Here is a 13,210-nt window from a genome sequence, read left to right on the forward strand (position 1 = left end):
TTGGTTTTATAGTTTAAACCAAATTATGCACATCCTAATTTTGCAAGTGTAGTCCAACTATATTTCCCAAATGATGGGGGATAATGAAAATTAGAAAGCCTCAAGGGAGGCAAGTGAATTTTACCGATTAGTGGATAATCCGAACCTGATTCCAAAGCTGTAGCTTATAAATGACAAAGTCCAAACCTAGCGCTTGAGTTTGACTTGTGGCGCGGCAAATCAAAAATTTGGCTAGTGGTTGGCTTTATGCCAAGTCACCTCCATCACAAATACGCTCATTTGGGCTTTAAAATCTTATTTATGGTTAGGCCCAAAGACTTCTTCCCACCCAAGTGTAGTAAAATCTCAAATATATATTTACTAACTTTTAAAAATATAAGCACTTATTTATCATCAAACTTTTATTAAAATTTTATGTTATAGGTAAAGTTAAAAAATTATTTTATCAATAATATTAAAAAAACTATAATTTTATTCTTCCCCATTGACAAAGATATATCTTTGTCGACAGAGACGAAAAGACGTATATTACCATTTTCAAAATTAAAAAAAATTTAAAAATGATATGAAATTATTAGTTTTCAAAATATGGGGAGAAAAAAGAATGAAATTATAACTTTTTAAATATTATAAATAAAATGATGGTTTTACCTTAAACCATAAAAATAAAATTCCAATTGAAATTGAGTGATGGGTGGGTGTTTTGATTTGAAAATCAATAGGTATGTATTTAAGATTTCACTATATCTTAGGTCAGAATTTAAGTCTTTAAGCCTTATGGTTATTTGTGGGCCGGGTCATATCCACCATTTACAATTTCTATTAATTAAATTAAATGTTACAAAAATGAGTTTATAATAATATTTAGTTTTATCATCTTTGAAAGATGATGAAGTTTGTGATCCACCATCTCAAAATTATTAATATTATGAGTACATATTTTTTTTGTATATAATTTAGATATACAGATGATATATTTTTATTACATATATAAAAAAAAGAGAGAGAGATTACAACAACGATTTTTTTTTAATTTTAGTATTATCAAGAAACCATTAAAGAACATATTAAACTTGAGAGATGTCAAATTAAAATAATAAATTTCCCAATAGACTTGTTATATTATATGTTTTTAGTCTACTTTTTTTAATTATATATTGTTAATAAAACATAATGTTTTTATGAAACCATCTTTGGATATATTTAGAAATCTATTTTTGAGCTAAAATGTATTTCTTATAAAATTAAAAAAATCATTAAATATCTAACTTATAGTATAACAAATTAATGAATTTTCATTGCACAATCATGTGAATTATTAAGATCATAGTTATCAAAAATCCTACGATATACAAAATGTATTTTATAATATGATATAATACAAATGAAAAACGATATGTATCATAAAGTATATCGACTTAATACGATACAGTAAACGTAGTGTATGATACGATATGTATCATACAATATAATATATATTATCTATACAAATCAATATATCTTTTTAGAGAAATTAATGATGTAATAGGAGTATATATGAGAAATTTTAAAATTTTGAAAGTATTTATGATATTTTCTAAAATGATAATGTGTCAATTAGAATTTTTATTATTTTATTTTAAAAAAAAATGTATTATGCGATACAATAATAGATACATGATATAAAAAATTAAATTTTTTATACACAATACGACTATCATGATTAAGATAGTTATAAGTTATTAGTATGAAGAAAACTAGAAATTGAATTTTCTAATATGATATTTTTTTTATGCATATTATGGGTGTGATTCTCTAATTATTATTATTATTATAAAAATATTATTCATTATTGGACTAAACCCTTCTTAGTTGGATTTTTCCTAACTAATAATCTCATTGCATAAAATAAAAACATAATATAATATTTTGGTCCATCAACCTCACAATCAACTATGTTGAATTCGGTTTGCTTTTACTTAGCCCAAAAAAAAAAACTACGGTTGGATTTGTACTGTCCCTAAATAAGACTCAATTTAAATTTAATTTAAACCCATTCAAATTAGCTCAGATGACAAACGGTAACATTAGCAAGAAGAAGAGTCGTTTTTAGATAAAAAAAGTCACAAAAAAATCATCAGAAAAGAAAATTTTCGATATGACAACACTAACGAGCCTCAAACCTGAGCCAAGCTAAAACTTCAATTCGAGTTTAACACACCTAAGACTAACATGGATTCAAGTTTGAACCAATTTGGCTTGAATCCACCTCTACATTAAACATATTTCTTTTTTCTTTTCATTTTCTAAATCTCTTAAATTCAAACATGCTAATGTTAACATCAATCATATATTCAAGTACGAGTACATTCAAACAAAACTCGACAAGGGTGAACTCGAATTTGACTCAAACTTATTTGAACCATCTCAAATGGTAAATGGTAACATCAACAAGAAAAAGATTCGCCAAAGAAGAGAAAAATCACCAAAGAATAAAAAATTGTCAAAGAAGTAGAATTGTTGAAAAACAAAATTTTCAATGCAACAATACTGACGAATCCTTGAGCTTGAGTTAAACTAAAACTTCAATTTAAGTTTAACTCATTCTAGCTTAAAATAGACTCGAACCCAAGACAACTTGGTTCAAATCCACCCTTTTATTTAACGTAAACATAAATTTCTTTTTACTTCTTCCGAATCTCTTAAATCCAAACAAACCATCTTATTGGTTACATAATATATCGTACAAGTTTTCACCTTTGATCAAACCTTGACCACGATCCCTGGAACATGATCCTAAGGAGAAAACTGGCTGAAGAATGTCCAACCATTTTTATATCCAAGAACTTGCTCAACCATGAGAAAGAGACTTTTTGTGCATAGAACCAACCAACTGATAAGTGCATACTGTGTTGGCATGTGTGAAATACACACCTTTTTTTTTTTAACACGATAACATTAGGAATAATACAATATAAACTTATAATGAATACCAATGATGATTTATTACCATGTAATTAAATGTTACTTTATCCTTAATTCAAAATTACTCAATTATATAGTAATATATCATTATTGTTCAAATTAAAACTTATTATAAGTATACATAATTTTATTAATAATGTTAGACAATAGCACAGTAGTAAGACGTGGAAGACTGAAGACCGAAACTCTCGAACTGGGATCAGTCATTTTTACTATTAGTTGCTTTATCAAAGAGGAAACCCTCACAAAACTGATAAAGTGAACGAAGATGATACAGCACTCAAAAGCGCAAGAAATGTGATAAATTGAACACAGTTTTTTTGTTCATTACCAAAACATACAGACATGTGATAGGGCCGGACCAGAATGGTGTTAGGAGCACTTAGCCAAGCATGCATCCCATTCTTGAGGTCTGTATTCAGAAACTGCCTCTGCAGGATCGGCTGCCTTAATAATTCCACCACCCACAATGATAATGTCGCTGCCCCTATAGTATATAACCTGGAAAATCATTTTTCTAACAAGTTAATGAAGTTGACAATGTCTACCCAAAAGACAACATCGCATGGCCATTGTACAATTCTGCAATTAGTTGGTTAGAGAAATTTATGCCCTGTTCGGACTACCATTGATTGGTCCACAGAATTTGAAATTCTATTTTTATTTCTTGTGGCTACTTAAATAATTATGCCAAATTGCTGAAAATGTACATCTAAATTGAAAACAAAAATTGTAATCATCAGCCATATAGTTATGATATGTGCTGATCCTTCCTGTTCTAGTGAAAAAGAAAAATGGTGTTCCCAATGCAGGAGAGCTAATGAGGACAGCAGAATTTACAGGATGTGGAGTATTGTACTGCCGAGATTATCACCACCCTTTGCCATTTGAACTCCAGGGGTTGCATGAATAAATGCTGGATTGACCATTACCCCTGACCATGATGCTGGATTAACTGAGATGAAGCCGATGACAAAGTCATAGTGATCCTCAGCAATTTTCACAGCTGCAGCTGGGTACTCTCCTGTTGCCAAGTTACCAGCTGAACTCATTTCAGCAAGCAGCAACAAGCCCCTACCACGAGGCAAACCCTAAATGCATCGAGAGTGAGCAAAGCAATAGAAAAGGATAAGTTGAGCCATACTAAAAGTCAGATATTAGTTACAGTTTATACTAATCTTCAATTTCAGTCCATAGACGATTCTGGGTCCAGAAATTATATGAGCATTAATTATATCAGCCCATTCCAGTATACGGAATACACCTCTGAATACAACAGAACCAATAGGCCTCAGGCCAGGGCAAGGATATACAAAGAAGATATTGAGAAAAATAAAAGATGCCAAGTCTTACCCTTCATACTGCATAGTCACAGTATTACCAATGTCTGCAAACTTACGATCTTCAAATATTAGGAAATTATGTTTTCTGCAATCTTCAGGAGAATAATAAACATTTTTAGATGTAACTTGACAATAAATATAATTAACAAATAATTCAAAAAATGCGCTGAACTACAATGCAGATATAGTATGATTATTTGGCCAAAAGAAGTTCGGGGATTTAGTGCTCAGAGTTTGGCAAGGTGAAATCAGGCAATATATCAACATGGGTTTTCAATAAGCAGATCTCTGGTCCAACCTACGTAAGAGTTCAAAAATAAATCAGAAAAAAAATGCATATTTTCTTATAAACCAGATGATAAAGCAGTTTATTTTATATCCGTCGAATGGCAAACAAGGTTATAATCAATTGTCAATAAAGTCCTAAAACAATTACAAAAATAAGTAAACGCAGATCAAATATCATAAAGCAAACTGCTTAATCTCAGGAACAAGGCAACCGAAAATGCTACTCTAAAGTGAAAAACCTGGCATCGACCAGATCAATCCACAAATAAATCAGGCAAAAACTTCAGACCTAACTCAAGATTAGCAACCAACCTCCCACCCCCATGTGCATTTGCCGGTCCTATCTTTGAAGCCACATCATGTTACTTCAAAACACATGTTTTAATAAAACAATCTTTCTTTTCCCAAATATATGCTTTACCAGATCCCAGTAACATTACTGGGCACACGGTGGTTACAAGTAACAATATTTTAGTTAACAAGCCAAACTTTCAAATTCAAATATAACACTTGAAGAAACAAAAAATTTGGACTTTGACTCTTAAACCCTAAAACCCAATTTTCTATTCTAAGCTAAAAGCAATGATTGTCATAATTATAAAAAAAAATCAAAAACAGAAACACTAAGACCTTGTCAGCAATTTGTAGAACTCAGAAGCAGTGGCAACATCTGCAGCCAAACACAAGTTACTTTCCTTCTTCACCATTACTTCAAACAGCTTCTTCCCCATTTCATTCTTCATCAATTTCAATCTCTCCTCATATCTCAAACCCCTAACCCGAAACCTCGCCCTAGCCCCAGCCCCAATATTGGGCACCTCCACCTTCTTATTCTCCTCCAAAAAATTCATCACCACACGCTGCATCTCTTCATCGACCTTCCCCTTCTCCCTCAAAATCCTCACTATCTCACTCAACATAATCATCGAATGCAATTCAATCCCATTCTCCTTCAAATTCTCCCTCCCGCCCTGCTCTCTGTCGATCAAAACAACGGCGTCTTTAACAACAAGTCCCGCAGCACGGAGAGGCGCCGCCGTCTCGAGCACGGAGGTGCCACTGGTGACCAAATCTTCGATGATTAAGCAGGTCTTGGAGGCTTGAAGGTGCCCTCGATGGCTTTGGAGGTGCCGTAGTCTTTGATTTCTTTACGGCGCATGAGCATGGGGATGTCGTTGGAAATGGAGACGCAGGTGGCGATGGGAAGGGCGGTGTAGGGGACGCCGCAGACGGTGTCGTATCGGGTGGAGGAGGGGAGGGAGGATATGATGCTGGAGGATATTTGGCGGAGGAGGAAGGGGTAGGAGACGATGAGACGGAGGTCGATGTAGACGGGGGAGGAGATGCCGGATTTTAGCTTGAAGTTTCCGAATTTGACTGCGGAGATTTCATGGAGTTGGAGGATGAGAGACTCCATAGCCGACATTGTTTTGAGTCTGGAGTGGCGGCGGACGGAGGAGCCGAGGAGGAAGAGGAAGATGAAGTGAATGCTGTACTCCGGAGACTACGGTGTTTATTAAATTAGGGGGTTTCTTTGTCAGAGATACGATTTGAGGGTGTTTTCAGTTTGATCATAAATTTGATTAATAAACCATGATTGGATTATACTTAATTTTTAATTTAAAACCTCCTGATTATATTAACACATTACACTAATAGCAAACAATGATTGGAGAAGGAGTTAATATTTTTTATTAAACACAAACAAATAGTCAAATAAACAATGAAAACATAAAGGATAAGAGTTTGGAAAATATTCAGGAATTTAGGGTGGTCAGAGTTTTTCATCTCAATCCTCCTAAATTATATAATAATATATTATTTATTATATTTTAAATTATATATATTATTAATATATATAATTTTATCATTTTGAAAAAATTATTAATCTCCGAGGAGAAAATAAAATAACCAAGAATATAATAGGCAAATGACTATTTTTCATTCAAATTTTGACTACAACTTTTATTTTTTCACAGATTTGACATAATCAAACATTATTTTTAATACTCAAAAGATATATATTATTTATTATAATATAATACATAATATTATTTATATCTCTTATAGTACAAACAAAATATTTTCATTTTAATTATTTTATATATATATATTTTTTTCAGACTAAATTCTTGGTTGTTGGAAAACATCTTAGGAAAGCCAACAAAGCTGGACGTGTTTGGGGCTTATGTGGGCAACAAGGGATTTTAGAGTTGGTGAAAATAATAAAATTCAACTAAAACAAAGCTCGACAATAATAAATCAAAGTGAGAAACGACAAATCCTCCAATGTTTTTTATATAATTTTTAGTTTTTATAAATATTAATAGGGATAGATAAAAAAATTTATAACCTTTTTATGGGTAAAATTATTGTTTAACTTTATTATAGATAAAAAGTTTATCCTTTTATATACTTTATAAAAAAAATCATCTTTTTATAATGAAAAATAGTGATTCGATTCGAATATCATATACATAAAAACCTATAGGATCATGTGATAATGAATAGGAAATATCCACATAATTATTTAAAAATTTCCACCCATTCTATTCTCCGTTGACAAAAAAATAAAAAAATGTAGTTGACTAACGGTTGACTGTCTCCTTTTGGAATTAGAATTTAGTGGATTTTGAACTAACGTATATTTCCATTTTGTTGTGCTATGATCAAGTGGGCTAGATGCTGACCTAATTTACAGAACTGGGAGTTTTTTTTTTTTTTTTTTTAAATTTTACTAATTTTATTTTTTTAATTTTACTAATTTTACATTTTAAATAATATGCAAATTGTTGTGATTTTTTTTTAAAATTTTACTAATTTTATATTTTAAACTGGGAGTTTACTAGTTTGATAGTTAGACAACCCAAAAAGATGACCATGTAAAATTATTTGTACAAATAATGAGGACAACTTGTGAAAAAATAATACTACGTCATTATGTTATCAGGTGATTTTGAATTAAAGATAAAATAATACAAAATTATACAATAATATATCAATATTTATACATAAATTTGTGTCTATTATTAATACACGTATATAATGCTACTCACCTGCTAAATACAAATTTTTTTTTGAAAAAAATTTAATACAAATTAATTTATATCATATTTATATATAAAAATTCAAGAATAAATTTTTCCACACACAAACAGGCGCTTGTAATAGAATCAATAATAATTTATCAAATAAATAAAAAAATTATGCAAAAAAAAAAGAATTGAATTCAAACCGAACTGAATCTAAATATAGACTTATTCAAACTTAAGTTTGACTTAAATTCATAATAAATAACTCAAACTCGAACTCGTTTAATATGATTGAATATATAGTAATAGAGTTGCTGATGAATTGAATAATATTATCAACATGATATATGATATTACAGAAAGAAAATTCAAATTGAATTTGAACTAATTATTAAACTAAAATTTAAATTTAAATTTGATTTAAATTAAACCAAATATCAAATCAAATCAAACAACTATTCCTCCTCTCTTTTTCTTTAATTGATTAAAATTTCTCTCAACTGAAAATTCGATTAAATAACTTGAATGCTCTTGAGATATTTGTGCAGGTGTTACAATTTATAAGATTCAAATTAAATTTAAGTTTAATTATTGAATTGATCATGCCGTCCCCCATGCGAACCAAATTGGTTTGAACCTATTCATGAAGAAAGAATCTGAAGATGTAGCATCATTAAGTCAAATCAGCCCATTAGGGAAATTCCATATTTGAAAATGACCTAAAAACAAAAAGTTAGTGGTTGTAATAGAAAATTTCATGCTATTGGCTTTGAGATAAAACGTGAAGAAAGGTTTCTGTCGTTCTACAATTATTGAACCAATAAGGAACCGCCACATCAGGTTGTCTGACATGCACAAGCTCCATCATTGGCCCCTGAAATTCATGGAAAAATATTCCTATCATTTTTGCATGTGAAATCAAAAGCACATACTAAGTAATAGTCGTCGGTCTACCATCTAATGAAGCTACTTGTTCCATCAATCTTTGCAAAATTTTCTCCCCTTCACCCTCAATGTGTAATAATAATTTATTATCTTATTTAATTCGTTTGGTAATAAAAAATATTATTTAGATAATTTAAAGGTAATATGAAATAATCTAATTGTTAATTACAATTTTTCCCTCATTTATTATTATTTTAGATAAAAACATCTTATTATTTAAATAAAATAACAATAAAATTATGTGTATTAATTATAATATATAAATGGTATGTCATCGTATAATTTTGAATTAAAGATAAAATAATATTAAATTATGAAATAATATATCATCTATATATATAAATTATATAAAATAAATAAATACACATAATATTACTTTTAAAATAATAAATAGCCTTTAACCTTTGCAGTCTTTCCTCTTTCACAACCTCACTCACCAAGATCTCTATTTCTTGGTTGCATCGCCCTCACTTACGTCACTAAAACTCTGTGGTTGACTTTATGAGACTGTCCCTTTTTTGTTGTCACCACCCTTTTGTTTTCCACCGGATCACCATCACCACTTTGATATTGCCCTCCACCTAATCCCATGACATTGCTTTCTCGATGTTGATCCAAGGTGGGTCAACATACCTTAACCATAAGTGTTAGACTCTTTATTCAATCCACACATTTGATTTACTACAATTTATCCTAATCCATTTCTCTCAAATCTCCCACCTTTGATTTGTTGTAGTTTCCCGCTAACATATTTTAGGGTATTTCAAAAAAGTAATATTTTTTTATTATTTTATTATTACCAATCAAATACCATAATTATTTATATATATTAATTAATTGAACAAACAATGTTCTAATAACGTGAACCGAGGTGGGCCTCGATTCAAAAAAGATGAAAGACTAAAAAGTTTGATACGTAATAATCCTCTAGATAATTTCGTAGGCTCAAATTTCATTTAAGATAATAAAAAATTACTCAATCCAAAAGCATTCTTAGTGTTTAAGAATAATATTTGGACCCACAGGGACTAAAATGCAAAGAATCAAAAGTCTCGTATGCATGGAAATTAAAGAAAATGAATCAAGTAGACTTGACCTAGTCATCCCCCAGACCACAGGTAAAGCACCGAAGCATATACTTACAATGCACCTATATATATAGATTTTTAGAAAAGGCTAGACATTACTGGTCCATTCTTTGCTCTTTGCTTCTTGAACTCATCTTCTTCAGCGTTAAGTTTTACATCTATATAGAGAACAGCTGTTGAACGAAGAAGGAGATGGAGATTTCAGCCAGGGAAGTTGGAGGAGCAGTTGCAGAGAAGCAATATGTGAAGGCTAAGACTTCAGTGTGGTGGGATATAGAGAATTGTCAGGTCCCAAAAGGGTGTGAGCCTCATGCAATTGCTCAGAATATCAGCTCTGCCGTTGCTAAGTTGAATTACTGTGGACCTTTGTCCATTTCTGCCTATGGTGACACCAATCGGATCCCTCAATCTGTGCAACATGCCCTTTCCAGCACCGGCATCTCCCTCAACCAAGTCCCTCCTGGTACCTCTTTCATCATCATATATAATTACCATCTTTCAACTTTACTTTTCTTGCTTTTACTGTTACGATTCTTAACTTATGCAGATGGAGTGCAGGTGAGAATAAGATTCTTATAACTCTAGACTCACAAAAAAATTTATTACTTACACTTAATTTTCTGTTTTGATCAGGATGAATTTGGGTTAACATTTCTAAATTTGATCTTACCGACTTAGTTTTCCTAGAATTTGCATTTTTTTTTAAGGAATTTTGTTTTTCTGGGTTGCAGATTTTCAGAAAATTCAATGAATATTTATGGGTTGTTTTCTTGAATGGGCAGGGGTTAAGGATGCAAGTGACAAGAAAATTCTAGTGGACATGTTGTTCTGGGCAGTGGACAATCCTGCACCTGCAAATATAATGTTAATTTTTGGAGATAGAGATTTCTCCAATGCTCTCCATTAATTGAGGATGAGAAGATACAACATTCTGCTTGCTCAACCGCAGAAAGCCTCAGCTCCTCTCCTTGCCGCTGCCAAGAGCATATGGCTCTGGACAAGTCTTGTGGCTGGAGGCCCTCCATTAACAACTAAATTTGGTAACAAAATTTCTGTCCCTAATGATATGCCTTTTGTTTATGTACAAGTTCCCCAATTAGGAAATCCTAATGAGAAATTTAGTAATAATACACTAGTTGATATTCTGGAAGATCAGAAACCACTAAATTATCACCACCTTGGTACTAATTATAATCCCAAGAGTTCCCTGATGGGGCCTTGCCTGGATGGATTTGCTCCTTTCGATGTTGTTCAGAATGGTTGTAGAAATCAATATCCACCACAGCCTTTAGGGCTAAACAATCTCCCTAATCAACCTCCTAGTGCTGTCCAAAAGGGTAGTGGAGTCACCAAATTTGATCCTACTAGCATGAATCCAAAGCCTGCATTATTGAGTCAGTCACAAAATGGACATATACAACATAGGAAGCTGTCGTTTTCTTCACCAGTGAACTCGATTAACATTCCTAGTAGTGTCATATGGGGGACGTCGGGGTGTCCAAAACCTTCTTATTGTGTCCAAAGCCTCACAGGTTCTGTGTTACTAACATTGAACTTCTTGAAAATTGAAAAGATAATGCCGACTGAAGGTAATATAATTGATTGCACTCGATATGGGGATCCAAAGCATCGGAGTATTGACATTAAAAAAGCCTTGGAAATTGTTGTTGATCAGCAGATGGTAGTGAAGCAAAAATTTGGAGCTATGAACTTGTATGTTGGTAAGAATGAGAAACTCTGGAAATGTGTGAACCCTATTGCTGGTAATCCTATGCAAATACCGGAAATGACATGGGAAAAAATTAAAAAGTTTCTGGTGTCTCCTGGAGGACAATCTGCAATAATGGCTTCTCAATGCAGGTAAATTTCCTTTGTTTGTTTAGTTTAGCCTTACTTAGCTTCTAGGATTTATAATTGGACTGTTTTTTCATTCTGTCTTGTGTGCTTTTGCATTTTTGTTTATAGGTATGAAGCCGGTACTATTTTGAAGAATATGTGCTTGACAGAGCTTACATTAGGTGACATACTTCAGATCTTGAACATGGTAACTACCATAAAGAAATGGATTATTCATAATCAAGCAGGATGGCAGCCGATTATCATCGCTGTTGCAAAGTGCGGCCCTGAATTAGGCACTAAATCTGGTTTATAAAGTTTTGACTAGCTATCCATGGTAAGGGAAAGGGGCCACTTGATAGTTTGAAGGGTATTAAGTGTATATAGATAGATGATTTGTTGCAATAAGGTTACTAAAAAGTCTCCTCATGCCAAGACCCATTCTGTAGATTTTCTAGTGATGAAAGTTCTTACACATGATGGATACCATCTAGATTTTAACGTTTTCAAGCTTGGAAAATAACGAGTTTCATAGTGTCAATACCGTTATTTTATGGTACCTGTTTGAAAACATTATTGAGTTAGTTCAATTATTTAAAATCCAAATAAAATATGTTAGATTTGTATCATATTGTTAAGTTGGATTCGAATTGAATTTGTTCGAGTTTGAAAACAATTTTGGCTTGAATGAGCCTGAAACAAGCTCAACTTAAATGAAATTAGGGGTGTTCAACTTGTTAAGTTTATGAGTTTGAAAATTTTCGATATGAATCAATTAAAACAACATTGTTTTGCTTAATACATATCAAAACAATTTTATTTTTGTCACTTTTTGCTTGAATTGAGCTTGAACTCAACCCAAATTCAACTCGATTCCCCTCAAGCAACTTTGAGACAAGTTCGAACTCAGTTTGATTTAAATTCAACTCTACATATCATCAAGTAAGTAAAAAATTACTTCTGAGGTTACCATTGTTAATGTTGCATTAATTAATATTAACTAGGGGGGGGATTACAAACAACAAAAACAAAAACAAAATCACAAACTCCCAAAGGCACTCTCAATTACAAACAATACCCTATTTACAAAGGCACAGTGAAGACATAAACCAAATTAAGATTTAACTAACTTACAAGAATTGTAACATATATGGCCTAAAATTCATCAACAACCTTAATTAAATGAGTAAATCATCATAAAAATCTCCAAATTACCATATTTCATTTTAAAACTAGATGGATTCGTGGATGAAATCTCTAACATGTTAAAGAAACACGAATTTCAAATTTCTAAAACTTAATGAAAAAATCTGATTTCATAATGTTAAAGAAACATATTGTTAGGATCTTTTCTTTCTAAAAATACTTAGATTCTATGGAAAAAAAAATTTTGGTAATTGTAGGAATGTTTGACTGTTTGACTTGTTTGTGTGATGGAATAATGTTTGATGGCATTATGAGTAGAGAGCATTATTATGTATGTAGTAATAACAAGAAAATTTAAAACATATCCAATCCAAAGAATAACATAAAATTGTGAAAATGTGTATGCGACCAGTGTATAAATCTACCAGTAGTAAATTATACAAGTTGGTTATAGTCACAACATGTATATAAATGCGCATTACATGTAGTGGGTGGGAACAATAATGATCACATGGTTTAACAACAAACATAGACTATATCGATGAGACCAAGTCTAAAAATCTCAAAT

The 13,210-nt window shown here is 31.6% G+C and overlaps 1 protein-coding gene and 2 pseudogenes across 1 annotated transcript; 1 reads left to right on the forward strand and 2 right to left on the reverse strand.

Moving 5' to 3' along the window:
- Positions 1 to 3,336: 3,336 nt before the first annotated feature.
- Positions 3,337 to 4,331, reverse strand: LOC123208482 (uridine 5'-monophosphate synthase-like). The gene is made up of 4 exons (XM_044626017.1): positions 4,318 to 4,331; positions 4,164 to 4,230; positions 3,805 to 4,055; positions 3,337 to 3,451 (listed from the first exon to the last, which is right to left on the reverse strand). Exons 1-4 carry the CDS (start codon positions 4,329 to 4,331, stop codon positions 3,337 to 3,339), a joined length of 447 nt encoding a protein of 148 aa, XP_044481952.1.
- Positions 3,597 to 6,150, reverse strand: LOC123208901 (annotated as a pseudogene).
- Positions 6,151 to 9,704: 3,554 nt separating this feature from the next.
- LOC123208899 lies at positions 9,705 to 11,915 on the forward strand (annotated as a pseudogene).
- Positions 11,916 to 13,210: the final 1,295 nt, after the last annotated feature.

Source organism: Mangifera indica, chromosome 2, assembly GCF_011075055.1.
Source record: "Mangifera indica cultivar Alphonso chromosome 2, CATAS_Mindica_2.1, whole genome shotgun sequence".
Taxonomy (NCBI): Eukaryota; Viridiplantae; Streptophyta; class Magnoliopsida; order Sapindales; family Anacardiaceae; genus Mangifera; species Mangifera indica.